The following is a 27,751-nucleotide window of genomic DNA, read 5'->3' as shown; positions in this document are numbered from 1 at the left end:
TAGTGTTTTTGTAAATATTTTGAAAATGAACCATTTATTGATGGATTAATATTTTATTTTTAAATTATTTCTATAATACCTCTTTTTTGCCATTAAAACAAATAACAATTTAGTCGAAAAAAAAAAAAAAAAAAAAAAGATTGATAAATTAGTTTACAAACAAATTAATTAATCCCTATTTTAATAATACAGTTATTTATTTATTAATTAATTCAATGCTTAATAACAGTTCCTGTGACACTTGTGAAATCTGGTAAACCCATATCCTTCCAGTTTTCTGTGTGTTTCTCCTCAGCCTCTTTGCAGCATACAGCAGTAGCAGCTCATGAGCCAAAATACTTCTAGAACCTCTTCAAAAACAGCAAAGTCTTCTTCATCACAGAGGAGAGATGGGTTCGGTATGGACATGAGCTATGAGCAGTTTCGTCCTCTCAGATAGCTTGAATTATGAGGGTTTTTTTGTACCCTCAAGAGGTAAATGTTCTTAGTATCTCATCTGAAAGCAGCAAAAAATAAAGAAAGAAGTGATAAAACAGTGTGACATCGGTTTCATATCTTTGGAGCCAGTACTGCAGTCGTCTTGCAGAAGGCCAGTAGGTGGCAATATGCACCTTAGATAAATGTGCAGTCCACCATCTACAGTTTAAAAATACACTTGCTTGTTTTTGTTTAACATCATACAGTCTTAAATCCAAATAAGAGACTTCATGAAGCCTTTCCCCATTCACCCTGTGCATGTGACTTTCTGATTACATTAAGCAAAGGAAAGACGACTTGTCCTCTATTAGTACATCGGTGTTCGTGTCCAGCTGTTCCCAGTCTACTGGACGTCATTCAGCAATCAGACAGAGCAGCTTTTGTCTGATAAATCTTAACAAGCAACTGGCTAAATTGGAGTCACAAGTGTGCACAATCTGTGGAGAGTCTCAGGCTGCAACTTTTCTACCTCTGCTTGACTATAATTCAACTCAAATCATGATCTGAGCAGCGGGGGAGTACTGGAACGCGATATGGAGAGCTGGCACTGTTTGCTGCTGCTGTGCATGCTAAGTTTGGCTTTTGCCTCTGGAGAGGTGACGAAAAATGATGATGAAATCGACCTTTCCAGTTTTCTGAGAGGTATCGTCCCCGGGCTGCTGGTGAGAGACGAGCCGTTCATCATCAACTCCGAGATAAACCCCCTCAAGGAGCCTGGGCGCCCTGAGGTCCTCTCAATTGCAGAGAAAACCAAGGTCAAACCAGTCAATCAGGATACAAACAGGGCCCCTGGACCTGTGGTGTTAACCAAAGATGGCCAGGTTAAGGGGATTACTGTAGACAAGGCCCATATATTCTATGGAGTGCCCTATGCAGACCCCCCTGTTGGAGCTTACCGCTGGAAGCCCCCAAGATCTGTAAGTCCTCGGACAGGGGTTTATGATGCCTCCTTCCCCAGGGCGTCATGCATGCAGGCCTGTAGTGGACCCATCTCTGCGGAGTGTCCTCGAATGGTAAGGAACAACTTCTTACTAATTTGCATGTAATATTTCACTTTAGGCTGTTAGAACATGTTTGCACTTTTGGTATTTTGGCACAGAGGGACTTAACTTTCACCTGCTAGATCACCACAGTGACAATTTTACTAAGGAGACAAAAACGAGTCCTGGGGCTCTGAAAACAGATTCAACTTTAGGTGAAATAAAACTTTCTCAAAGTCAAAGATATTGTGAACACATTAATCTAGCTGATAGTGGATGAAGCTGAAGCCATCAATATTTTTGAGCGTCTAGGCTAAATACAAGAACTGCAGTCTGGACTCTATAGATTCTGCTCACCCACACTGGTGTTTCTCTCCCTCTGGTTTCTCTACCTTGTTGTCACATTTTAAGTTTCTCCCCGCAGGGCCGGAGCTAGGATTTTAGAAGTACCAAGGCCATGAGTCTAACTTCCCCTGATTTACACCATAAATGTCTCTAAAATTCCCATATATAAAACATAATTCATATTGAGACTTAAAGGTCTGTTGTGTTGCCTAAAAGTAGTCCAATTTAAACATTGAATCTAAAAATAAATTATTCACCCAATAGATTGAATTGCAAAGTTTGTTAATAATAACTTCCTGGTAGAAAATCCCCACATCACTTGTTTATAGTCAAACAGCGCTGAACAAATGATGCCTCAAATGGTTCGTCTTTTGCCACCTAAAAAGGCCCACATAATATATTTTTTTAGAATAGTTTCAAAGATTTGTCATCAGACATTACAAAGGGGAATCTCAGTCTCAAAGCCACCAGATGCCTATGAAGAAAAACAGAAATTATACTTTGCAGAACACAGGAGTTGCTGAGCTACTGTTGCCTCGATTAGTTAGTGTGTAAGGTAAAGCAGAGAAAATATTCCAAATATGGCATAGACTCAAAACTGAGTTCTTCTCTTCTTCTTTAATGGCTGAAATACATTTTGGTGCAACCACCAGTCACAGTTCCACACGTGCCGGTAGATTTGGTTTATCAGAGACACTAGAAAGCATATGTCAGAATGGTGAGACATGCAGGACCAGCATATTTAGCTATGCATCTCTAATTGTCACAGTTGTGGCTAAAAATGACAACAAAAATAAACAAATTTGTTGATTTCACACATCTACGCAGTTGAAATCAATTGCTAGTTGTTTTCATGGAAGTAACATGTCTTTGAATTTATTCATTTTTTAAGGTGCAGTACTGCAGTTGACCACTTGGACAAAACCACAGTAAAGCTGCAATAATATAATTCCATGTGGACTAATTATGAGCAGCTGTGTTGGAAAAATGTTAGCGTGCTAGTTTTAATTTTGAGTCAGAAGTACTGAGAAATTTCACAGCTAAAATATCTCCCACAACAAGGCTGTAAAACTGTGTTTGGCATGATGAAACTCTGTATTATCATCAGTCACTAGTTAGTAATTGCCTTTTTAAGACACATTCAAAATTTATTGAATATATTTATTTTATGTCGCATAACAAAATGTAAAAATCTCTTAAGCTTGCAACCCGTTGAGTTTTAATTGAGGGAACCGGGAGTGCTAAAATGCTAACTCATTTTTGGGTTTCAGGACTCGTTTCTGTACCAAACTTTGGACCCCCATATTAAAATGCCGAATTTAACAGCTGAAATAAACATGTTTACAGCATGGTACAAAAAACAGTTTTTGGTTTATCTAGCTAATTTTAACATTTAGGACAAATGTACGAGGACTGAATTTGACCGTCTCACTACAGTCTGAGTCTGCAGCTCTGGCTCCTTCGGTGCTCCAACCTCTCGTCCAAATATGGTCATTTCTGGCTCAAAAACAAGATGGCGACAGCTGAAATGCCAAACGCGAGGCTTCCAAACATTCCACAAACCAATGGGTGACATCACTGTAGCTACGTCCATTATTGTACACAGTCCATGGTTTGAACAGGAAGGCTGATCTGTAAATTTTCAGCCAGTTCCAAGAATGATAGACTTTATATTAGCCTCCTTTTAAAACATGCATCAAATGTTACTTATCCAAAAAAAGTAGCCAACTTAGTGCTTACACTTAAATTGACAATAAAACCCAGAAATATGTAACCTGCCAGCAACAAGAACTAAATAAAATACAGATTTACAGACAAAAAGTGAATGAATTTCCTCTGATGTTCCAAATAGGTCAGTGAGGACTGTCTCTACCTCAACATCTTCGTCCCCCTGGATGTGAACTTCAGCTCCCCTCTGAAGAGTCCACTGCCCGTCCTGGTGTGGATCCACGGTGGGGATTTCATAGCTGGCTCCGCCTCTAAGCCGCTGTACGATGGCCGCTTCATCAGTAACTTCACCCACACTGTTGTTGTGAACCTGGAATACAGACTGGGTATGAAATTTCACAGAAATTCACCTTCATTAGGGGAAACTACTTTTATAATAATTAAACACATTTGAAATTATATTACAAAAAATAATTATAAAGTTTTCAGCATTTTTTCCAGATCGTATTTGTGCTGATTTGATTAACTTAAATGACATAATTTTCTTGTACTTTTTCCTTTTTTTTTTTTTTTTTAATTTCTGGGTCATTTCTTTTTGTTGCTCATTGCCTTCTTTCCATGTTTGTGCAAGAAATCAACCCAATTTGCTCAGGTTTCAAAGGGCTAACTTTACTGTACATGAAAAAATTGGAAAATATATAATAGAAAATAATAATACTATAACAGAGATCTGGATATTTACCATTTTTCAGCTTTTAATGGTCCATATTGAAATTGTACTGGATGTGAAGGGACAAAGGAGGGATGACCTGCAGCACTGGAGTCAGTTTGGTTAAGGCAACAAACAGGCATCTCGTGGTAGACATTACTTCAAATAATGGTGTGTTTATTGTAGATTGCGTGTGTGTATGTGTGTGTGAGAGAGAGACAGTGGGAGTCTTGCTAATGTGTGCGTGTTATTATCTTAAATGGCCGAGCCTGTTGGTAATTACTCCGCTCCTGTTTTCATTACACTGAAAACAGGAGCAGAGATATGTGGACGGTAATTTGGAATTCAGAGGAAATGAATGTCTTGCCGGAGTCAATTATGCCTGATCATGTGAATTTCTACATGATTTAAGGTGCCTTTGGGTTCCTTGTGTCGGGCAAAGACCCCCACTCCTCGGCTGCAGGGAATTATGGAATCTTGGACCAGCAGGCAGCTCTTCTTTGGGTCCAGCAGAACATTGCGGTGTTTGGAGGTGATCCCGGCAAGGCAAGTGCACGCACGCACACACACACACACACACACACACACACACACACACACACACACACACACACACACACACACATGCGCACACACACGCACACAGACACACACAGGAGCTAATTATCTGGAGAGTGGTCATTTAATCCGATCAGCTTGTTGTGGACACACAAATCTGCTGATTGTGGCTTTTAATGTCAAGCCTGTGTTGTGATTTTATTTCTTTTACTCTTAATTTTATCTGCTTATATGAGCTCCAGTCTTTTCTTCTCTATATTTTATTTATTTATTTATGAAATTGAATATATTTTATGTTTTTTTACTTGCACCCCCATCTTTTCATGTGTGGAGTGCTGTTTAATATTTGTGCTCTAATATTATTATTTAATGTTCTTAATTTTGGTTATGTCATGAGGGAGGATGGGGAGGGACTACATGGGTTTCTAATATTTAATTTTATTTCTGTAAATTTTTAAGTGTGGATAAGCTTGAAAATGCTATGAAAAGAAAGATTATATATATGTGTATATATATATTAATTTTATTCTTTTCCAATGACAATATTTGGGGAGTCTGTGCTTAAGCTTAAAAATACTATGTTAATAAAGATTATTTATTTATTTATTTATATTTTTTGCCAGGTGACAATATTTGGGGAGAGTGCAGGTGCTCAGTCAGTGAGTCTTCACCTGATGATCGAGAGCAGCAAACCTCTGTTCAAACAGGCTGTCCTGCAGAGTCTGCCCTTCTCCATCCCTCTGAAGACCAGGTGAGGAGGTTGACACTGGTCACTGGTGTGTGAGTGATCTGTGCCTGGATAAAGTTTAAAAAGTGTCAAAAGATAAAACATCAGGGTGACGTGGTTTTCTTGAGCTGTTACTGTATTCAGACCACGCAGGGATGTTCCCAGCATGCTCACAGACAAATCTGAAGCTTGTACTGTAATTTTGTGTTCCTGCGTCTCTTTCCCAGACACGATGCCCTGAAGCTGGGAAAAGACTTTGCTAAACAGACCAACTGCTCTGTGAGCAACATCGTGTGCCTGCTGTCTCTCACTCCACAGGCCGTCTTGGCCGCCCAGATGAAAACAAGTAGGGGCGCCGCAAACACCAGCCTACACTCACCAAATTTAGAGCAACGCTCAGGGCTGCCCACATGCTTGCATAAGGAGGCAGGACAGAGTATGTTTATCTGCAAAAGATGATGAAAAACATTTTGTCTTGAGCCGTGGCATGTTGGAAAACAAAATTGTGAAAACTTCAGAATAGCGGGCCTCTGGAGGGGCAATTAGAGGGACTTTACTGCATCACAGCACCAAATGACTGTAATATATCTGCAGGTTTGACAGGTTTATCGATCAGTATCACTGACTGTGATCTCGTCAGCGGCTGCTGTTTTTCTGCCTGTCTGAACTCACTTCCAGGCCCAAATATCTGGAGCGAAAACACTCTGATGAGTTCAGAAAAGTCTCAAGACAAAATATTGTAATCAGAAGCAGGTTTATTACGACAGTGCTTAGCATTTTAATGCTTAACTTCATCTAGTTCTTTCTGTTAGAACAGGGATACTCAATGTGCTTTGCGCAGCAACCCCATACATACATACATACATATTTTTCAAGGATTTTAGGATGTTTCTAAGTTTTTTAAGTTATTTGGGACATTTCTCAGACTTTAAGACAATTTTAGGATTTTAAGACATTTCTACGATTTTAGGACGTATCCAGGATTTAAGCATGTAACTCGGATTTGAGGACATTTCTCAGATTTTGGGATGTTCAAAGAATGCTGGGACATTTTTTACGACATTTCTGAGTTTTTAAGATGTTTCTAGGATTTTGGGATTCAGGAAGTTTTTAAAATTTAAGGACATTTAGGATTTTAGTGCATTTTCAGGATTTTGGGAAGTTTTGAGGATTGACATCTCTTGGAAGTTAAGACATTCATACAATTTAAGGACATTTTCAGGATTTTAGGACATTTCGAAGATTTTAGGACATAAGGAGTTTAACTAGGACCTCTTTTGGGGGGTTTGGGGGATCGTATAATGACACTTTTTTGATAAACAAGTTCTATTTTGATGATGTCTTATGTACTCTGTCACCTTATGTATGCTAGTACAAAGTACAAAAACAATTCCCAATGTAAATCACTTTTTTAAAATTGTGAATAAGAAAATGGCTAGCAGGCCACCCGGCACCCTATTGAGGCAAGAATTGGCCCATGGGCCGTAAGTATAGTATCACTGTGTTTAACCTCTCAAATTTTAAACCTCAGTGGTCTCCGTTTTGTAAAATTTCAGTCTAACTGACGGGTTTTTGATCTCAGGTTCAAAGGTTGTGAACCCGTTCCGGTTCCTGGAGGTTTTTGAGACGTGGGGTCCGTACATCGATGGGGAGTTAATTAAAGAGCAAGCTGTCACTGCCTTCCAGAAGGGCCACTGGCAGAAAGAGAAGCCAGTGCTGCTGGGTAAGAAGAGACACAATGTAGAAAGAAAACACACAGTATGAGAAAAATTGCACCTTTTCACTGTGAAACTGCCTCAAATGCCACTAATGAAATGTTACAAAGGTTACAATATTGTAACCCTTGTTCTACTAGCACAGGCAGAGCACTCTGCTGAAGTCTTTAAATAATACTCCACAAGCACACATTCGCCCACTGAGAAAGTATTCCCCCTTTGAAACCTGAGCAATTTGACTTGATTTCTGTCAAAAAATTGGAGAGGCAGTGAGCAACAAAAGAAGAAATAACCCCAAAATTAGCAAGAAATTACTAAAAAGTAAAGAAGAAAGAAAATGACCTGAAAATTCCTAAAAACAAAACTAAAAGAAGATAAACAAACAAAAAAAAATCTTTAAAAGTAAAAGACCTGGAAAAAGTGCTTAAAGATCTTAATAATACCATAAGATAATTTTGAGTACATAATTATAATACTTAAAAATATAGTGTTTCCTTATAATTGCCATTTTTGGAGCACTTCTTATGAAGTTGCTCATTGCCTTTTTTTCACTATGTTTTTCAAAGAAATTGTGCCAGTTTGCTCAGGGTTTAAACGTGCAAATAATTGTAAGCTGTGTCTGAAAACAACACAAGAAAAGTGATGTTGCTCCAGGTTTCAAAGGGTTAACATTGCTGGTCAATCGAATATGTGCGCACTCCATAGTATATAAAGAAATGGATTCCCGCCACCAGCCGTCCTACACCCTCCTCAGCAGGCAATGGAGGAGCAACAGGGCCCCTTGGTAGAGGGCTCTGCCTATGCTAATAGAACTAGGGTTACAACATCGTAACCTTCATTCTGTCTCAAACAGTACTACACTGCGCCTCCTCTGGACAGTCTCCCTTTGGACTCTCTTTGGTTCTAACCTAACCTATTTTTTCCTAAGATTGAAAGCAATGATCTAGGAAAGTAGGCTTGAATTGTCAATGTAAAATACCTTCTGTCATAACAAGAAGTAAACATGTTTAAAGTCTACATAAAGTGAATTCAGAGATTTGTTTTAAAACACATTCTAAATGTTGGAAACTGATTGTTGAAAACACAACAAGACCCTTTACTATATAGTACTGAATTGTGGAGTTAGATGGTTGACTGTTTTTTCACCATTAAAAAATTCATTTGTAATTTTTGGGTGGGCCTAAAACCGTAGTTCAATGATGCAATGTAGCTATACTCAGCATAACCCCGCCCCGGACAATGTAGAAGTATAAAAGCGAGAAGCATCATTAGCATAGTCCTGTGATTGGGCGTGTCCGCTGGAGGAGCAGAGGCCACGCCCCCAGCATTTCGGATCAGAGAATACTGTACATTTTTTCATAATTTTGAGACCTTCTTTTACATACTTTGCGATTTTTTTGGTCATTCAGTTTTGGTCAGGTGTTTAATAACACATCTTTCTGTGATGTGAAACACTCAGAACAAATTTAAAGTATCACTTTACACGGACTTTAAGTGATTTTTACTCCTAACAACAATCAGACAACCGAAAGCTTGCACAACTGAGTAAAGCAAAGAATTGTACTGGTTTTGAATGTACTTAGACTCTGTTTTCTGTCCGACAGGTACAACTTCAGAGGAGGGTGTGATCTTTGCCTACGGTGTCTTTACTAAGCCGGTCTCTGCAGTGGAGAGCACTGTGTACATCACAGCCATCTTTAAACAACACGCTCTGCGGATCCTGCACAAGTACCTGCCCCTGTACAGGGACACTGACCGCAGGGGTATGCTGGCTCAGGTAAGACGAGCTCAGTTCACACTCTTTTCATTTTCAGCATTGTAGCTGAGGATGTGGTTATACACAAAGTTTAGCAAGACTTTCTTATGGCAAAGAATGATCTCATCTGTCAAGTTACTTGTTGAGTTAAACCACAGGGGGTGGATCCAAAGACCATTTATTTTAGTGAGCATATCTAAACATTTTCATCAAGTATAAAAGATTAACCAGTGCTTTTTGCCAACTTGTTATCACTCCCATCTCATCAAATACCGTCGCTTCATCAGTCACCCTACATGTCAAACTACAACACTCCAGGTCCCCCTCCAGAGTTAGATTTGGATGCTCAGGGATGGCATGTCAAATAATGCTTGATGCTGGCATTGTATCTTTTCAAATTAAACTTTCATTTTCAGAATGTGTACAATTTTCACTTGTTAAATGCATTTAGTCTCTTTTTAGAATAAACTTAGAGCATAGGTAAAAATAAAAAACACATCTTTAAACTTTAACTTTAACTAAACAGTCAATATCAGTATGATTTAGGCCAAATGAGCTGTATATATTGGCATATTGGATAACGGCAAATAATCAAATTCGGTGCATCCCTATTTTCAGGTTTACTTTCTTAATTTTAAACTAGTTTTAAAGTTTGGTGCAACAGCATTTAAACTTAAACCACATCTTAATCAGGTTTAAAAGTTAATCCTTGTTGGTGCAATCCTTAGTCTTGTTTATAATTCAGTTTTATCACAATGTGTTAATGTTTAATTTTTCTAACGGTAAAATACAGAGGTGGAATGGCTGATGACACAAAGGGAGGAAAAACCCTCCAGCAGGAGGCCTCTGGGAGCTACAGGGGGTCAGGAGGTGACTCTCTTGGAAATATTTAATATTCAGTCACAGTTCGCGTGCCCATCTCCTGCATCTCTTTATAAAGGGCACTTCTCCAGAGCATCAGAGGGGTCGACACAAATGTCACAGAGCGTGGTTGTAGATTGTTGTAGGGAGACAGGAATATTTCTTTATAGTTTTAAAGCTGTAGTCACAATGTCAAAATCATTATTATTCCATTGTAGAGACACTGCAAGGTTCCCCTCAGTCGCAGTGCATTTAGTTCAGACCTTGGAAACAAGTGCAGCTTGTTACCACATAAAAGGGTATGAACAAGAATAATATAAAGTGGTTAATTGAAAACATGACACTAAATATAAATGCCTGCCATCTCGAGATGACAAGACTAAAGGCTGAAATGCTCCAGACAACTCTTACTTAACACTTTTGAAACCTGAGCAAATTGGTTTGATTCTTATCAAAAACATGGGAAAATTAGTAAAAAAGTACAAGAAAATGAACTCAAATTGGTAAAATAATAATAATAATAATACTAATAAACTGTTTTCCAGGCAAATACCTTGCCTGTTTTCTTTTAAAATCTAACAATTTTCTACCATAACTTTAAATATGTGGTTATAATAATTTATAATATAGTCTGTCCCTGTCCTATTTCTTTTTTATTCCCAGAAATGTGTATGTTTTTTTAAAAAAAAATGTAAATCTGCAAATTTAATGCAATTTAATGAGCATTTCTTTTGAATTTTTTTTTTTTTTTTTTTTTTTACATTTTCTTTTATTGCTTTTTTTGTTGTTTTTGAAAGAAAATGCACCAATTGCTCAGGCAGCACAAGAAAAGTGATGTAGCTCCAGGTTTCAAAGGGATTTTCAGAGACAAATGTAAAATTTATAGAGAAATCTTCAGTTCATTGAAGGGCGAAGTTACTGAGGCGAACTGCTTTTGATCAGACTGAGGCAAATTGCATATAATTAATATTCCTCCATGTGAAGTGGCTTTGTCTCTTCATCATTAGCTAACAGAGGCTTACATTCAGAAAGTAACAGCTAATTTGTGAGAAACTGAAAATGTGGGGAACATTTCTCCTGAATAAATGCATGATCTGTGTTGAAAATAGTTGGAAAAAAATGGAGGTTGCATATGCTGTGTAAACTGCATCTCAAGAGCTTTGTTACGATATTTTTGCCATGCCTAGACAGAGTCTCCCACACACACCCAAACACACACATGCATCAATACCTATCCATTTGGTGGCTTTGCGAGGCGGGCGGTCATGCAAGGATCGATGTCGCACCCAGTCGGAGCTTAGTGTGTAACGAGGACCCAGCTGTCTTCTGGGCTCTCTCCAGCTTGGAGCCTGATGGGGAATTGAGAACAATTATTCTCTTTTCCTGCTGTGACTTGTTTCCTTAAAAAAAGAAAAAAGTCACATTTTCCTGAGACCAGTGTAGTTAAGAAAAGACTTGTAGATGCTGTCTTACTCAAGAGCCATCAACTATATCCATTGCCATGTATAAAAGTTAAGCATTATCACCATCATTCTTAATTGTTGCTCCTTAAACACAGCTCCTATCAGTAGCCTACAGAGGGAGCTACAACTCCAGTTTTCTCAAAGTCTGACTCCAGATCACACACTACTTTTTCGTTTCTCCTCCATAATTTGTATGAGTAGCATGTGGGCCAGCTGGAGTCAGGGTCTTAGTCCATTTGAGATGCAGCCTGACTGCTCTCACTAACAGCTGACTTGATGCTCATGAATATCTACAGTCACACAGAAATCAGCAGAGCAATCACAGATGGCGGGTACATAGTGGGTATGGGCCCAAAATAGGCATCTTTTCTGGTGCCCACATTACCAGGGTATATGGTTTATGATGGTGTAAGTATGCAGTGTTAACACACGTGTTACTTCCAGCTTTTAAGACCAATAAATGCAATAAAGAAACTTACAAAATATTTTAAAAAGTAATATTTTCACACCTACTTTCCCTATTAAAGAGGAATGCAACTGTAAACCTTTTGAATTCAACTTTCTCTTAGTCACAGAAGACTGATGAGGCTTAATTGCCTTGTTAGCTCATCATAAAACAGGCCTCATTCAAACTCAAGAGACAAAATCAAATGCAACCAAACCGTCTTGCTAGAAATCTATAAGCCCACTGTTCCAACAATCATCTGCTCTGTTTTGGTTGAAATAAGAGATGTAGATGTAAAAAGAAACATGCTGTTATTCCCCCACAGTCTCTCTCTGCCTGCTGCCCACCGGCTGTTTACAGTCCTGTAACTTCTCCCTCAACCACAAGGTGTCTTCATGTCTTTCAGCTCAGCTGCCTGTTCCACCAGTAGAGAGTGCAGACTAAGCTCTGGTGGTGCATGCTGTGCACTACATGCAATGAGTTTAACAGAGAGAAAGAAAGTGCCTGTATTTATGATAGCATTGAAAAACATATCTTCAGGATTTCCAAATACCCTGGTATACTGTAATACAGTGAAACCACCCAAGCCTAGTGCCTATGTGTTTTGGTGCCTGATGCTTAGGTCCATCAACAAAGCAATTACCATTGCATAAAGAGAGCAGGTTTAGACAAAGATAGATAGAAAGACAGACGCTTCATAGTTCTGCTCTTCTTTTACAGTTTTCATTTATTTTGCTTTATCCCGGTGTGTTTAGTCTAACTCTTGGGTTCTCATCACTGTGAAAATACAGAGATGGAAAAATGACACAGAAGGAGAAGAAAACCTCCAGCAGTTTTCTCTCAAGCTTTTGCATGCAAAGTGCAAGTCAGCGGCCTCAGGGAGCTACTGGGGGTTAGGAGGTGAAACTCCTGGACATATTTAGTATTCAGTCACAGTTCAAGGTGCAGTAGGGAGACTGTGGAGTCACAACTAAGCCTGCCCCTTTACATATACACACACACACACACATACACACACACACACACACACACACACACACACACACCTCCTGCATCTCTTCATAAAGGGCACTTCTCCAGAGGACTGGAGGGGTCAGCACAAATTTCAGCCAGTCTGTCACGGAGGAGGCTGATGTGGAGAGCTCAGCGTTGTGCCTTTTGTAGCATTCATAGGTTTTGGTGTGTGTGCATTTTCTCTGCATTATCCAAAACAACATAACAAACATTAAGTTGAACACACCACTCACCAACCTTACAATTATGTCTCTATTAAGACGGTTTTTCTTTCTCTTTCCGGTGTGAAAAACACCGCCAGAATAAAAGCGAAGGACAAAATGACACTCAGCAACTTTCTTTTCTTATCAAGGGAATTTCAGCTCAAGTCAGTGATGAGCTCATTAGCTGTAAAGCTGCAAAATGTGATTTATTATGTAATTCCATTGAAGTGGGAGTCTTCTCAACCAGACTACTTGCGTCGATATGGAGCTATTGAAGAGTTTCTGGTTGAAGCTGATTTTTGAGCAAACTGCACAAAAATCACAAGAATTGGCCACTGATATGTAGGTCTTGGGCGTTGTGCAGTTGACGAGACGTGGATTGCCATTAGGCTGGTTTCCATTAACCCTTATATTGCGCAGATTGAAATTGCGAACATAAAATGCACCTAATGGAAACATGTCAATTAAAAAAAACTTCCATTTATCGCAAAAAAAGCTGGCATGAGGTGATGTTTCATGCGACTCAAAAAAAGCCATTTTTCGCCAAACTACAATGGAAAGATTCAAAAGGTCCAAATGACATGAATGTTTCAAGGCAACGTAGGCTTGTTATGGATTGGAAATTATGACGGCTAGTGTGGTGGCTGCAATAGAAATAAAGCTGCTAATGTTAAGAACATCCAGCACCATGCTTCTTGGAATGTTATCGCCAGGGAAGTCGCAGAACATCACTCAATGGAAACACAGTCATCACGCAATTGTGTTTAATAGACATTTCGAAAATACTGCTTACATTTTCATGTTTAAATGGTAGGACTCCTCACATATAGGCATCATATACTCATGAAGACCTGTGACTATATATGTGCTGCATCAGTCATTAAAAATATGAACAGTTAAACTGTCAACAAACTTAACAGTTGAGATTTTCTTTTAGAGTCTAGTAAGTAATGGAAAAGACGCATGAGAAAGTGGAGAAAAATTTAGTGGAGGGTCAAACTAAGAGGAGTAAACTGGTCGAAGAGATGAATTAATGAAAGACAGAAGAGGGGAGGATATGTGGATGAGAGAGAGAGCAGAGGACAAGTTTATTTCCAGAACATGGTACTTGAACACAAGGTACACATTACATAACTTAATTTCTACCTGTGTTTGTGAGCCATAGCTATCAGTGCTCGGGTACAGTATGTGCCTGTTAGTGATTAATACATTTGTGCCTGTTTGAAACGAAAAAATGTGTGTGTGAGTATTAGTGGAAGTGAATCTATGTGTGTTTATGTGTGTGTTTGTGTGCGCGCGTGTGTGTGTGTGTCCATCAGCTTCCCACAGTCAGCCTGTTTGTTTTCAGGTGTCAGATGTGGGGCTGTGTGGGCGCAGGTTGCACGCTGCTGAAAAAGACACACTGGTTTCCAGGTAACAGGCAGAAGAAGACGGCCTAGCTTTATTTTCTATTTGCTTCCTTTTAGCTGAGAGGGAACAATAGTTTCTGCTGCTCTGCTCCCAGCCTGTGTTTTTGTAGATGTCATGCTAATCTGTGGAATTCATTTGCTTTTCTACAAAAACACGGCAGAAGCCAGACGATATATTGTAAAGCATAAACCATCAAGTAAGCTGAACAATTGTTTAACTTGCAAGCAGCTTGGTTATTTGTGTTTTTCCAGGTTTAAAAAAAAAAAGAACAGGTCAATGCAGTTCTGTTTAGTAATCTCAATGAAATTAATTCATTTAATATTCATTTTCCATAACCGCTTGTGCTTGTAAGGGTCGCGGGGGGCTGGAGCCAACACCAGCTGTCATTGGGCGGGAGGCGGGGGTACACCCTGGACAGGTTAGGCGCAGGGCCGACACATATAGACAGACAACCTTTCACTCTCATAGTCACACGTAAGGGAAATTTAGAGTCACCAATCCTGCATGTCTTTGGAATGTGGGAGGAAGCCGGAGACCCCGGAGAGAACCCACGCAGACACGGGGTGAACATGCAAACTCCGCACTGTGGCAGTGGTGCCGCCAGCAATGAAATTTACATGAAGTACATCAATTTATGTTAAGAATGTTACGTTATTCTTGGGGCTCTTATTCGTTGGATATCATATGAACCATTGTATGAGCATATTGTTCAAGAGACGTGGAGGGAGTGGGATTGTAGAAAAAAAAATCTCCTGACGTTGCAGTGTAAAATCTTAATATATTTGGAACATTGGAAGTATTTTACACTAATTCGTAAGATATAATACCAACCATTGTGTGTTCATCTTGCTAGGATATCATGATGTCAACCCTAAAATGTCAACCCTATGGTGGCACAAGTGGAATAGACAGAGGATCCTCAAAGTTAGTAGGGTTCATCCTCTTGGAAGAATGAATTTCTGTGCAGAATTGCATAGCATTCCCATCATTGTTGAGATAGTTTAGTCTGAACCAAACTTGTTACTGGTCAACATTGCCATCACCTATCTCTGTTGTCTCTCTTTCTTCCCCTTCCTCAGATCGTTACCGACTACATCTTCCTGTGTCCTTCCAGGAGGTCAGCGCGTGCTGGCACCGCGGCAGGCAGTGCCTTGTGGATGTACGTGTTTGACCACGTGCCGTCAGACCATCGCGTGTGGTCAGGTCTGACTTTCTGTTACCAGCACGCCTGCCATGGCGCCGAGTTGCCCTTTCTCTTTGACTCTGCCTCGGTGGCCAACTTCACCCTGTCCACACCGGAGAAGCTATTGTCCAATCGGATGCTGTGCTATTGGGGCGCCTTCGCCCACACCGGTGACCCCTCCTCACGTGCCCGACAGACGACTTTCTGCCGGGAGCAGCGTCTGCCTGTTTGGCCGCGCTATTCCGACACCAGCAGCTGGCTGGTCATGAACCTGACAGTGCGTTCGCATGCACAGGTGGGAACCAGGGACCATATGTGTGACTTTTGGGACCATCTGGGCATCTATTAGTGAGGGGGCAGGCTGGGCAGGGAGGCACTAGGTTACTCTGCATTTAAGTCAAATCAACACATGCTGATCTTTTTGTTCCTTGAGATGTAAATTCAGCTGCCATGTTCATCCCGAAAATTACTTGCATCAGTATTAAATATGACTTCTTAGGTGTCGCTACCAAGCAGCAGTTCTTTCAGTTACTTTTAGTAACACAATTTCTAGGGCTGTTAACATGTTAATCGTGATCAAATTAAGGTCCGTACTTTCTGTCTTTAACAGGCTGTACTGGATTGGGTTTTAAAGCTACAGTGATTATACTAAACTAGAGGATCATATGAAACTAGGGGACCTAAGGGATCCAGTGGTACCAACCATGTTATGCTAGCTTGTCAGGCAGGGGGTTAAATAATGCTCCAAAGTTAAGGCTAAATTTTGGCAACAGAAAAATGGCATTTCACAGGGGTCCCTTGGCCTCTGACCTCAAGATAAATGAATGAAAAAAGGTTCTATAGGTACCCGTGAGTCTCCCCTTTCTTGAAATACCCACTTTATGCTAGTATCAAGCAATTTTTTACATAAAATAAGACATCACAAAAAAAAAATTTCTGGACATGTGCTTACGAAAGGCAAAGGGGGTAATTGCCTCGACATGGAAAACGATGGGCAAACTGAGTATTGCACAGTCGTTTAAGGAATTAACACTCTGCATAATCATGTTTATCTACCCCACGCTCATGGACTTATTGATATTATTCATATGAACTCTCGTGGACTCTTTTATGAATGTAACTGCCATGCTCGAGTGTTCGTATGTCAAGATTGTTATTGTGACCAAATGTATGCAGCAGGGCAAGTAATGGTGGGGTTTTCAGTTATAAGCATTCATTTGTGTCACTTCAAGTCTGAAGTTTAAAATTCAACATACTGATGAATCATATTGTTTTTTGACATGTTATATTATGATGTTTGTGGCAGGGTTTTGAACATGCTACATGATGACGTGTCGACAAGCAATAAAGTAGTTTTGAGCCATTTTTTCGACATGCTAAATTATGATGTTTTTGGCTGTTTTTTCAACTTAGTATACTATGATGTGTCTCGACAAGCTATAATATATTGTTTTTTAGTGTTTTTTAGATTTAGTATACTATGATGTGTCTGAACAAGCTAAAATATGTCATTTTTAGGTGGGGTTTTTTTTACGCCAAAATTTCACATTTTTCAACATACTATACTATGTCATTTTTGGCTGTTTTCTTGACATGCTAAGTTATGATGCTTTTGGCATTTCTTTTGAGATAGCTATAATATGTCGCTTCAGGTCTTTTTTCAACATGTCAAAATATTTAGTTTTTTGAAATACTATACCATGTCGTTTTTGGCCGTTTTCTTGACATGCTAAATTATGATGTTTTTGGCATTTATTTTGACATACTAAACTATGATGTGCATCAACAAGCTATAATATGTTGTTTTAGGTGGTTTTTCAACATGTCAAAATTTGAAGATTTTTGACATAATATAATAATATGTCATTTCTGGCCGTTTTTTTCAACATGCTTTATTATGATATTAATGGCATTTCTTTCGACATAGTATACTATGACTTGCATCAACAAGCCTTAATATGTTGTTTTAGGTGTTTTTTGGAATATGTCAAAATTTGAAATTTTTTCCATATGCTATGCTACGTCGTTTTTGGCTTTTTTTTCAACATGCTAAAACTTTATATTTTTGGTTGTTTGTTGGACTTAATGTACTATGATGTTTCTTGACAAACTATGATATTTTGTTTATAGTTTTTTTTCCAACATGTCAGAAATGTTTTCGGGCCTTTTTTGGCCATATTTTCAATGAGCCATACTATAGCACATCTCTGTTAGCTTTTATGAGCAATTTACAGCCATTTTTGGATATGTCAGAATTTGAGATTTTTCGCCATACTATACAATGCAGTTTTGGGCCTTTTTTTGATATACTGTATTATAACTAATTGGCCTTTTCTTTGGGTATGTTTTCAACATGCTATGCTATGGTCATTCTATGAGACATAATAAGCAGTTTCCAGTCATTTTTGGGACATGTCCAAATTTGAGATTTTTGCCATACTGTAGTATGTGATTTTTTGGACTTTTTTTTTCGCCTTCTTTTTTATGGCTTTTGGGCCTTTTTTCGCCCTGTTTTTAGCCTGCTATGCTATACCACATCTCTAACAGCTATAATAAGTGGTTTCCAGCCATTTTTGGGACATGTCAAAATTTGAGAATTTTGCCATACTATAGTATGCAATTTTTTGCCATTTTTTCAACATGCTTTTTTATAACTTTTGAGGCTTTATTTGAAACTCTTTTTTTAACATGCTATGCTATAGCGCATCTCTAAGAGCTATAATAAGAAGTTTCCAGCCATTTTTGGGACATGTCAAAATTTGAGAATTTTGCCATACTATAGTATGCGATTTTTTGCCATTTTTGAAACTAGCTTTTTTATGACTTTTTGACCTTTTTTGGCTCCTTTTTCAACATACTCTGCTATGGTGTGTGACTAAGAGCTATGATGAGTGGTTTCCAGCCATTTTTAGGACATGTCAAAATTTGAGAATTTGCGATTTTTGCCATTTTTTCACCATGCTTTTTTATGACTTTTGAGGCTTTATTTGGCCCTGTTTTCACCTTGCTATGCTATGGCACACTTCTAAGAGCTATGATAAGTGGTTTCCAGCCATTTTTAGAACATGTCAAAATTTGAGAATTTTGCCATACTATAGTATGCAATTTTCTGCCATTTTTTCAACTTGCTTTTTTATAACTTTTGACCTTTTTTTGACTCCTTTTTCAACATACTCTGCTATGGTGCGTGACTGAGAGCTATAATAAGCAGTTTCCAACCATGTTTGGGACATGTCAAAATTTGAGAGTTTTTTGCCATACTATAGTATGTGTTTTTTTTTGCCATTTTTGCAACTTGATATTTTATGACTTTTTGACCTTTTTTGGCTCCTTTTTCAACATACTCTGCCATGGTGCGTGACTGAGAGCTATAATAAGCAGTTTCCGCTTTATTTGGCCCTGTTTTCAACATGCTATGCTATGGCGCATCTCTAAGAGCTATCATAAGTGGTTTCCAGCCATTTTTGGGACATGTCAAAATGTGAGATTTTTGCCATACTATAGTATGCAATCTTTGGCCAGTTTTTCAACATGATATATTATAACTTTTTTGGAAAAATGGCATAAAAATGTAATAAAAACATCATAGTATAGTATGTGGTCAGAAAAGGCATAACAATGTAACAGTAAAGTATTTAGTATCCAAAATGGCATAAACAAAATAGTATACTATGATGTCCATAATGGCATAAAAACGTCATAGTAAAGTACGTTGTCCAAAAACGCATCAAAATGTCATTGTAAAATATGTCCTCCAAAATGGCATTTAAACGTCATAGTACAGTATGTCAACCAAAATGATATAAGAATGTCATAGTATAGTATGTAGACCAAAATGACATAAAAATGTCATGATATAGTGTGTTGTCCAAAATGGCATAAAAACATCATAGTATAGTATGTGGTCCAAAATGGCATAAAAACGCCATAGTATAGTATTTGGTTCAAAATGGCATAATAACACCATAGTATAGTATGTCGATGAAAGTGACAGAGAAATGTCATAGTATAGTATGACGTCTAAAATGGCATAAAAATGTAATAGTATAGTATGTTTTCCAAAATGGCATAAAAACGTCATTGTTTAGTATGATTTCCAAAATGGCATAAAAACGTCATCGTTTAGTATGATTTCCAAAATGGCATAAAAACATCATAGTATAGTATGTCGACCAAAATGCAAAAAAAAAAAAAAAAACGTCACAGTACAGTATGTGGACCAAAGTGACATAAAAATGCCATAATATCATGTGTTGTCCAAAATAGCATAAAAACTTCATAATATAATATGTGATCCAAAATTGGTTAAAAATGTCATAGTATAGTATGTCGACCACAATGGCATCAAAATGTCATGGTATAGTATGTCGTCCAAAATGGCATAAAAACGTCATAGTATAGTATGTTGTACAAAATGTAGGGGTGTAACGGTACACAAAAATCTCGGTTCGGTACGTACCTCGGTTTTGAGGTCACGGTTCGGTTCATTTTCGGTACAGTAAGAAAACAAAATGCAAAATATAAATGTGCTAGTTGTTTATTACACACTTTTGTGCTTTTAACAATAGGAACATTAGCCTATACAAAGCTAGAATTCTGCTCAAAAATATAAATACAATATTCTGAAATGTAGATATTTTGAAAAACAAAATAAAAATAACATTGGCTCAGACTGTTCAAATGCGGTGGGGAGCTCTGTTTGTACTACGCTCGTCTTTCTCTTCGTTGTAGCGATGTTCACGCGGGGGTGGTGCCGTTTCAAATGAGTTAACAGGTTTAACGTGTTGCCAGAAACATACCCGATCTCGGATGAACAATGTCGGCAAACCACTTTGGGTTTATCAACCTCTCTTTGTACCTGTTTATATTTCACCGGGAAGCCGAAGTGTTCCCAAACGGGAGACCTTAATGTCACGGGAGGGTCCTCAAGCTCTGGCTTATTGCCAATGCTAGCGGCATCAGCATTAGCCATGACGTCCACTACAACTGCTGTTTGTTGTGTCTCGGTGTGCGCAACTGCGCATGTGTGGCTGCAGCATGCTCTGCTCCACAACGTGCGGTCCTCTACTTAATATGTCCGTGTGGAAACTCGTTCTGTACGCCTCCGTTCCGAACCGAGCACCCCGTACCGAAACGGTTCAATACAAATACATGTACCGTTACACCCCTAACAAAATGGCATAAAAACTTCATAGTATGTCGTCCAAAATGGTATAAAAAACGTCATAGTATAACACGGGGTCCAAAATGGCCTAAAAACGCAATAGTATACATAGTCATCCAAACTGGCATAAAATTGTCACAGTATAGTGTGTTGTCCAAAATGGCTTGAAAAAATGTCATAGTATAATATGTTGTCCAAAGTATCATAGAAAAAAGTCAAAGTATAATATGTCATCCAAATTAGCACATTAATGTCATAGTATATTTCCTCCAAAAAAACAGAAAAAAATCATAGTGTGGTATATTTATATTAAGAGATGACCAATTTACTTAAGCTTACTTGAGTATAAACACAAAAGTCAGTCTTGACACACATACACACTCAAAGCAAGTTCTATGGCAAAAGAGTAGACTAGGTAATAATAAAACCAAGATGTGTGAAAGTTTGATTCCACTCCCTATTAGCAAAAGAAAAAATGTGTATGCAGAAACACTAATAACAGCAGCATTATAATGGCAAACAATAATTAAAGCTCAAATAACAGCAAACAAGAAATCAACTTAACGGCTTCTGCTTTGGCCTCTCACCAAAAATCAAAATTACATCTACAGCACCTCTCTGCTGGCTGTTTTACAGTTTTTTTTTATATGCAGAAGTGTGCGCACAAGCCCTTTAACTTTAACTGCCTTTAACTTTCAGGCCCTGTGAATCGCGCGCGCCAGGTGTCAGGAGATGACACTAATCAACAGTTACAGTGGATTAACAGTATAACACAAATCTATGTTACGGCTTAAGTATAGCATATTAAAACTAGGCACGTGGAAAACATTTTTAAAAGTTGCAGAGGCTACCAAAGAGCAATAGATAAGAGCATTGTTTACCTGTTCAGAAGTGCTTTCGTCTGGTTTTATTTGTCGAAAAAGCCTGGATTATGTCCTTAAAATCCAACTCGCGAGGAATGTCATGCTCAGTGGACATCAGTGTGAGGTTACTGACTCAGTCCATTTTCTCACCGGTCCTCTCCTCCAGGTGAGTGAGGTGCCGCTCCTCCTGTCCGTTTGTTCCTGTGGTTGACTGTGCTCCTCGTGGGTAGTCCTCCTCCTCTCCAGCTCCTTAGATAACGGTCCTGCACCAGTCCGTCCACCTCTCCTGCCATTTTCTCTCCATACCTGGGCCAATTGGGCGCGAGGTCCCGTGCCTGGGAGGGGCAGGTGACCTCACCATCTCAATCAACGCTGCTCCCGCTATTTATCGCGATAAATCACTCCTATTTAAATACGTCACATCCCGAAACTATTTCTATGCGTTCTGGTAGGTTGTTGTCACGTGGGTCACTTGTAAATTGCATCATATAGCAGCCACGAATATGAATATCAAGTGAATTAGACATATTACAGAACAATTTGATTTTTTTATTGGCTCATGATAGGCCCCTGATCCTCTAAGCCCTGCGGCTTCAGCCAAGGTGAGCACGTGCATTAAGGCGGTCCATACTACGACTTCAGTCATAATTTAGTATTATACTATGACTTCTTTATGGCATATTATACTATGACTTTTTTATGACATAATATACTACGACTTTTTATGACATATTATACTATGACTTATCTATGACATACTCTCTATGACAGACACACAATGCATTTCACTATGGCCTTTTATGGCATACTATATTACTACAGTATTATTTCTCTTTTAATGACTTTTGTAAACATCTCTTACAATTACATTTTTTGACAGACTATACTATGACTTTTTTAAGACATTTTACTATAACTTTTCAATGGCATACTTTACTGTGACTTTCTTTATTACATGATACTTTGACTATATTTTATTGACATATACTATTTGATGACATATTATACTTTGACTTTTCGTATGACGTATTATGTTTTGACCTATTAACACTATTTTTCATGACATATTACTATGATGTTTTTATGACATATTCTACAATGTTTTAGTGACATTATACTCTGACTCTTTATATGACATTTCATATAACTTTTTTTAATGAAATTTCAAACTATGACTTTTTTTCATTTACATTTTATACTATAACTATTTGATGACATACTATACTTTGACTTTTTGTATGAAAAATGATTTTATTATGACTTTTTAAGACATATTATTCTATGACTTTTTATAGTATATTATACTATGACTTTTTTGGACTAATTACACTTTGACATTTTAAGAATATATTACACACTGACTTTCTGACTCAGCTCATGAGGGGAAACGGAAGCAACATGAAACCAGATGTTTTTGGTAAACTGAAATTATTTATTAAAGGGGAAAATTAGCATTACTAACAAACTGTGAGGAAACCCTACAAAGGAAGAGGCTTGTGAGTGCTGTTTAGCTCAAAGAAATAAATGCAGAAAAAAGGAAGGCTCTGTAAAACACAAACTGCTAAACTCATCCAATTAAATCAAAAGCAGTAATAAACACCTGACTGTCATCAATGGCTTAGTGAAAATGAAAATACAAATTAAACAGCACCCTTGAACCTATTCAACAAAAGAAAAAGCCTGGCCCAGTCCCACAAAATGCCACTCTTGTGCCTCAGACTGAATACAAATTAAACACAAATTACTTAACAAGATTAACGAACTATGTCAAAAAGGACAACTGCGAGGCATGCTGGCAGGCGGAGGATTTCCAGCCACCCCGTCAATGAGGCTGGCCAGAGTCTTCTGGTCCACGCTGCATCTGTGTATTGGAGGAAGCAAATGGAACGCCACACCGATCACAATCGAGGACAGCCCAAATCTTCCACAGAGGAGCCAATCCAGAGCAGGGGACTGCACACCCTGATTTACAAAAAACACAGCCACACAAGGAGGGTGATCACGTAACAACCACAAACTATGCTGTGACTTTTTATGACAAGTTATACTATCACTTCTTTATAACGCACTATACTATCAAATTTTTATCACTTTTTTATTAATGTATTTTTAAACATTTGTCTTTAAGTTGAATTTTTCATATATATTCACAAATCATAGATAACGCAGGCCGTTGCAATCATGAGTGGATTTTTTTAAGCAGTCTTAGGATATTCTGCCACTTGAGGGCACCACAAATGCAAAAAGTTTTTTATGTCATAATCAGCTAAAGGAATTTGCACGAAACTGTTTACTCCATCTGGAGTCATGACTCAGTCGAATTTGTTAATGGCTGCTTGAAGATGGCTTGAATTATCATAAAAAAAATCTTCATTTGTAAAAACATAAAAAAAAAATCATAATAAATCATCAGGATGTTCCACAGAGCTGGAATCTTTTCGGCACACCAACTGAATTGTGATGAACATTTGCTTCAATACAACTTATGGTCAATTAAAAATGATGTCACTCAACATCTTTAAGAATATGTGAAATCGATTAACATCTATATCTCCACACATGCTTATTCAAATGTTACCAAAATTGACAAGCATTCTTTGGATATCAGATGTCACGTTTTAAATGGCGTTCAGATGGGTGTAATGGTTTGCCCTCAGTGATATTCAATATCATCTTGTAGTTTGTACTGTATGCACAACATTTCCTATTTCATCAATTCATCATCATTTCTTTTTTTTTTTTTTTACCAAAAGTCACGCACATACATTTGAAACCAGCAAAATGATATATTTTTTTTCAGATTTCTATCACCAAAACACTGACTGCTGTAAGTGCTGTAAAAGTCAGAAAGTGTATGTGAAGCTGTGTCTTCTTCGTGTCGCAGTGGGTATGTAAATCTGATCTATGGATACAGAGGATAAATGGAGACATATTTGAAGTTTTGTGACAGGGTTAAAAAGGTTGTCAGGAAACTACCTGCACCTGGGTAGATCTCTTGTAGTTTAAAAGTTGACATATCCTGTGCTATTTGGTTAATTTCCAAAATAAAATTCCCAATCTCCAGTGACAAATTTAAAATATTCAATTTATTTGACTCAAGGAAAAAGAACTTCATTTGAGTCATAATCCATCCTGTTACAACCTTACTACGACCTCCAGTTGTCACCTGGTTTGTTTATTGGTTGAGTGGTAAGGTGGCTGGCTTTTGATGCAAAGGTAAAGACTTCAATTTTTGCTTGCGCCATCCTGCACGTGGTTTCAGTCTTTGCATAATCCAGAATATTTTTGACGCTTTTCACATAGTAGCACGATTTGCCTATTAATAAATCGTCATTTGATTCATTACAGATTTCGAACTAAATAAAAATTCAATACAAATGAAGTCATGTCAAGATGTTTGAGAACAATATACATTAGAGCACCAGCATATAGTGATGACCGCCATGAATAATTTTCAGGAACATTAAGAGTTTTGCCTCATGTCAACTCAAAAAGTAACAAGCCTTCACATGTTTGCAACCTGCTTGGACCCAGATAAATGCCACTTGCAGCTTTAATTAGAAAGTACATCTCTGTTGCCTTTACAGCTTGTATAGCTGCTCTCAAATAATCAAAGTGCAAAAACCAAACACAGCCATGAAACAAGCATGCAATAATGAGGATCTCCAAATGTTTAGGTGCTAACCACTGAATAGTGGTGCAACAACATTTATGAAAAAGTAAATGGACAAACATTCTGTGGAATGGGTAAAATCTCTCTTTCCTCTGAGTCTGTTAAGTCTCTCTTTGTACCACTTATAACTTAGGAAAGCATTACTTGGTACTGACTCGTCAGTTGGAGGCTTGGTTTAATATGGATGGCTACAATCCTTAGTCCACCCTCCAGTGAGTTTATATCATATAAATATAACTATTTTATTTAATGTGTCCTTTTACTGAAAGTGCATTTGAAGGTCCAGGGTTAAACAGCTTAGTCATACTGTAACCTTCCGGCAGTATAAAGAAAGAAAGGAAAAAGTAAATAAAATGATGTAACATTAAAATATACTTCCCCAATAGGTTTAAACCCTGGAAAAGGAGTCTTTTGAGTGCAAATGTTCTCAGTCTTTCATAATAAAAATTTAATATCCTACTGTATCTGCAGCCGTTAATTAATGCAGTACATTCAGCCTTTGAGTTATCTTCACGGTACTAAATAAGAGACTCTGGTAACAGTTCTATTTTGTAAGGAGGAAAAATGTGAATATGTGTTGTTTGTTATAGCTGGCCCTTCTGGAGTACTCGAGTCTCTGAAGCATTTTCCACTGATTGCAGCCCAAGGATAAAAAACAGAAAGACCTTTCAATGCGGAAGAAAAGCAGTGACAAGTGCACTGTTCTTGAGTCACGTCTCAACTTGAAAACCATAACCATAACAAGGAGAAATGCATGTCTATTTCAGTTTTGCTCGGGAGACCGTCAGCTTGAGGATATCTTCTTTTGAGAGAGTGAGCTAGGTTGTTTTCTTTGAAATTGGTCTTGATGGAGTTTTGATAGCGCCATGCTGTTCATACCAATTGCCTGGTTTGTCTTTTATTTGTTACAAGGAAACCAAACCACTTCCTGTGAGAGAGATGATTTTACCAACTCAACTCAAATATAAAAGCTTTCATAAACAGTAAAAGTTGTGTTATCGTCTGAGAGCAAAGCAGACAGCATCTATGGGTGGTAATGTTGGTCTGATTGTTTACCACTTCCAGACTGAAATAGCTGAACAGATATTTCATTGAGTGCTAAGAAATTTGGTTTGTGTCTGGAGAGGATGGATCCTACTTTTTTTGGTGATCCCCTGATGTTTCATCTAGCACCATCACTTGATTTACATTTGTAGTTTTGAGCAGTTACATGTCTCAATAACTTTTGGATAGATTGCTGAGAATTTCATACATTCATGTGCCCCTCAGATTGAAATGTAATAACTCTGATGATGCTTTAACTTTTCATCTAGAGTGAAACTTGGGATTTGACCAAAAACCTGCAATGCCAGATTTGTCACATGATGCCATGGGGTCAAAAAATACTTTTTCCCATTAACTTGCATTGTGAAAGAGACATTTGCAAATCAGGCATCTGGCTAACAAACGAGTCACAAAATGCAGGTAATACAAAGGCATAGTGTCAAAGGAAAAAGATGAGGTCGTTGGGAATATCACCATTTTCCTCAGACATATTATAAAACAAAGAACAACTCTATACAATGAAATACTGCAATAACTTAACTACCAATAACAATAACTAATTAACTAACTAGTTAATTAAAATTAGAGTGCATGGCTTGCGCCATTTCTGAAAATGTCAGAAAACATGTTAAAACTTAAACTGAACGTGGAGCTTTCAGAAAATTTCCACGTATGAGGTCATAATATGGTTTTTTATTGCGAACATGATAAACACGACCCCAAATAAACGCACCATTGGTACAGCCTCACAGAAATTGAGCATAGCGTTAGTTCAGGCAGGCCACAGTGTCAAGCGCTGCTACTGTTCATATCAGCTGATGTCATGCAAGACTCATCAGCTGATTGCCAGCTGATTTGCCTAAGCATCTGTTTCACTTAACTCACTCGTGCCACCTTATTTAAGCTGCTTTAGCCCACCTGCTCTTCCCTGTTCCCTCTGCATGCCGTGTTTGCGCCCTCTTCCTCCCTGCCTCCTTTTTTTTTTTTTTTTGCTGCTGCTCTCCCTGCCTCAGGCCTTCCTTGTATCCACAAGAGGGCAGAAACTTCCGCTGTTCCTGTTTATCGCTTTCCACATAAGCACGTGGAAGGACAGGGGGATCCCAGAACAGAGCCATACCACCAAATACTAATAACTACAATAAGCTAAATCTAAAAGCTGCTAAGAAGTGTTTTTCTTGACTAAGTGGTCCTGACTGGACTGTATTTTCCCACCGAATGACAATATAACAGCTTTCACAAACAGGGTTTGAGTTGTGTTATATCATCTGGGAGCAAAGCAGGCTGTGAAATAGTTGCAGATTATTACTTTAAGGATGACTAGCTGTAAGGATAGTCTTTTCTGTCATCCAGATCTTTCCAGTTGATCTGGGAGCTAAACTGGCAAGCTTCCAGTCATAAGCCTGTTCCTCTAACCTCCAGGCGCCCACCAGCCTCGCCTGTCTTTCCAGACCATCTGAAGAGGCCTCTCTCCCCACTGACACAAAGGCCACTGT

The 27,751-nt window shown here is 38.3% G+C and overlaps 1 protein-coding gene across 1 annotated transcript; it reads left to right on the top strand.

Annotated features, from left to right (window-relative positions):
- The first annotated feature begins 870 nt into the window (after positions 1-870).
- On the top strand, positions 871-16,104 carry LOC121961628 (cAMP-regulated D2 protein). The gene is made up of 8 exons (XM_042511682.1): positions 871-1,490; positions 3,655-3,856; positions 4,592-4,725; positions 5,361-5,488; positions 5,692-5,810; positions 7,047-7,187; positions 8,784-8,956; positions 15,411-16,104. The coding sequence occupies exons 1-8, from the start codon at positions 1,011-1,013 to the stop codon at positions 15,861-15,863; spliced, it is 1,830 nt and encodes a 609-aa protein (XP_042367616.1). The 5' UTR covers positions 871-1,010; the 3' UTR covers positions 15,864-16,104.
- Positions 16,105-27,751: the final 11,647 nt, after the last annotated feature.

The sequence above is a fragment of the Plectropomus leopardus genome, chromosome 22 (assembly GCF_008729295.1).
Source record: "Plectropomus leopardus isolate mb chromosome 22, YSFRI_Pleo_2.0, whole genome shotgun sequence".
Taxonomy (NCBI): Eukaryota; Metazoa; Chordata; class Actinopteri; order Perciformes; family Serranidae; genus Plectropomus; species Plectropomus leopardus.
Note: the sequence above shows the minus strand (reverse complement) of the source record. Positions and strands in the feature narration are given on the sequence as shown.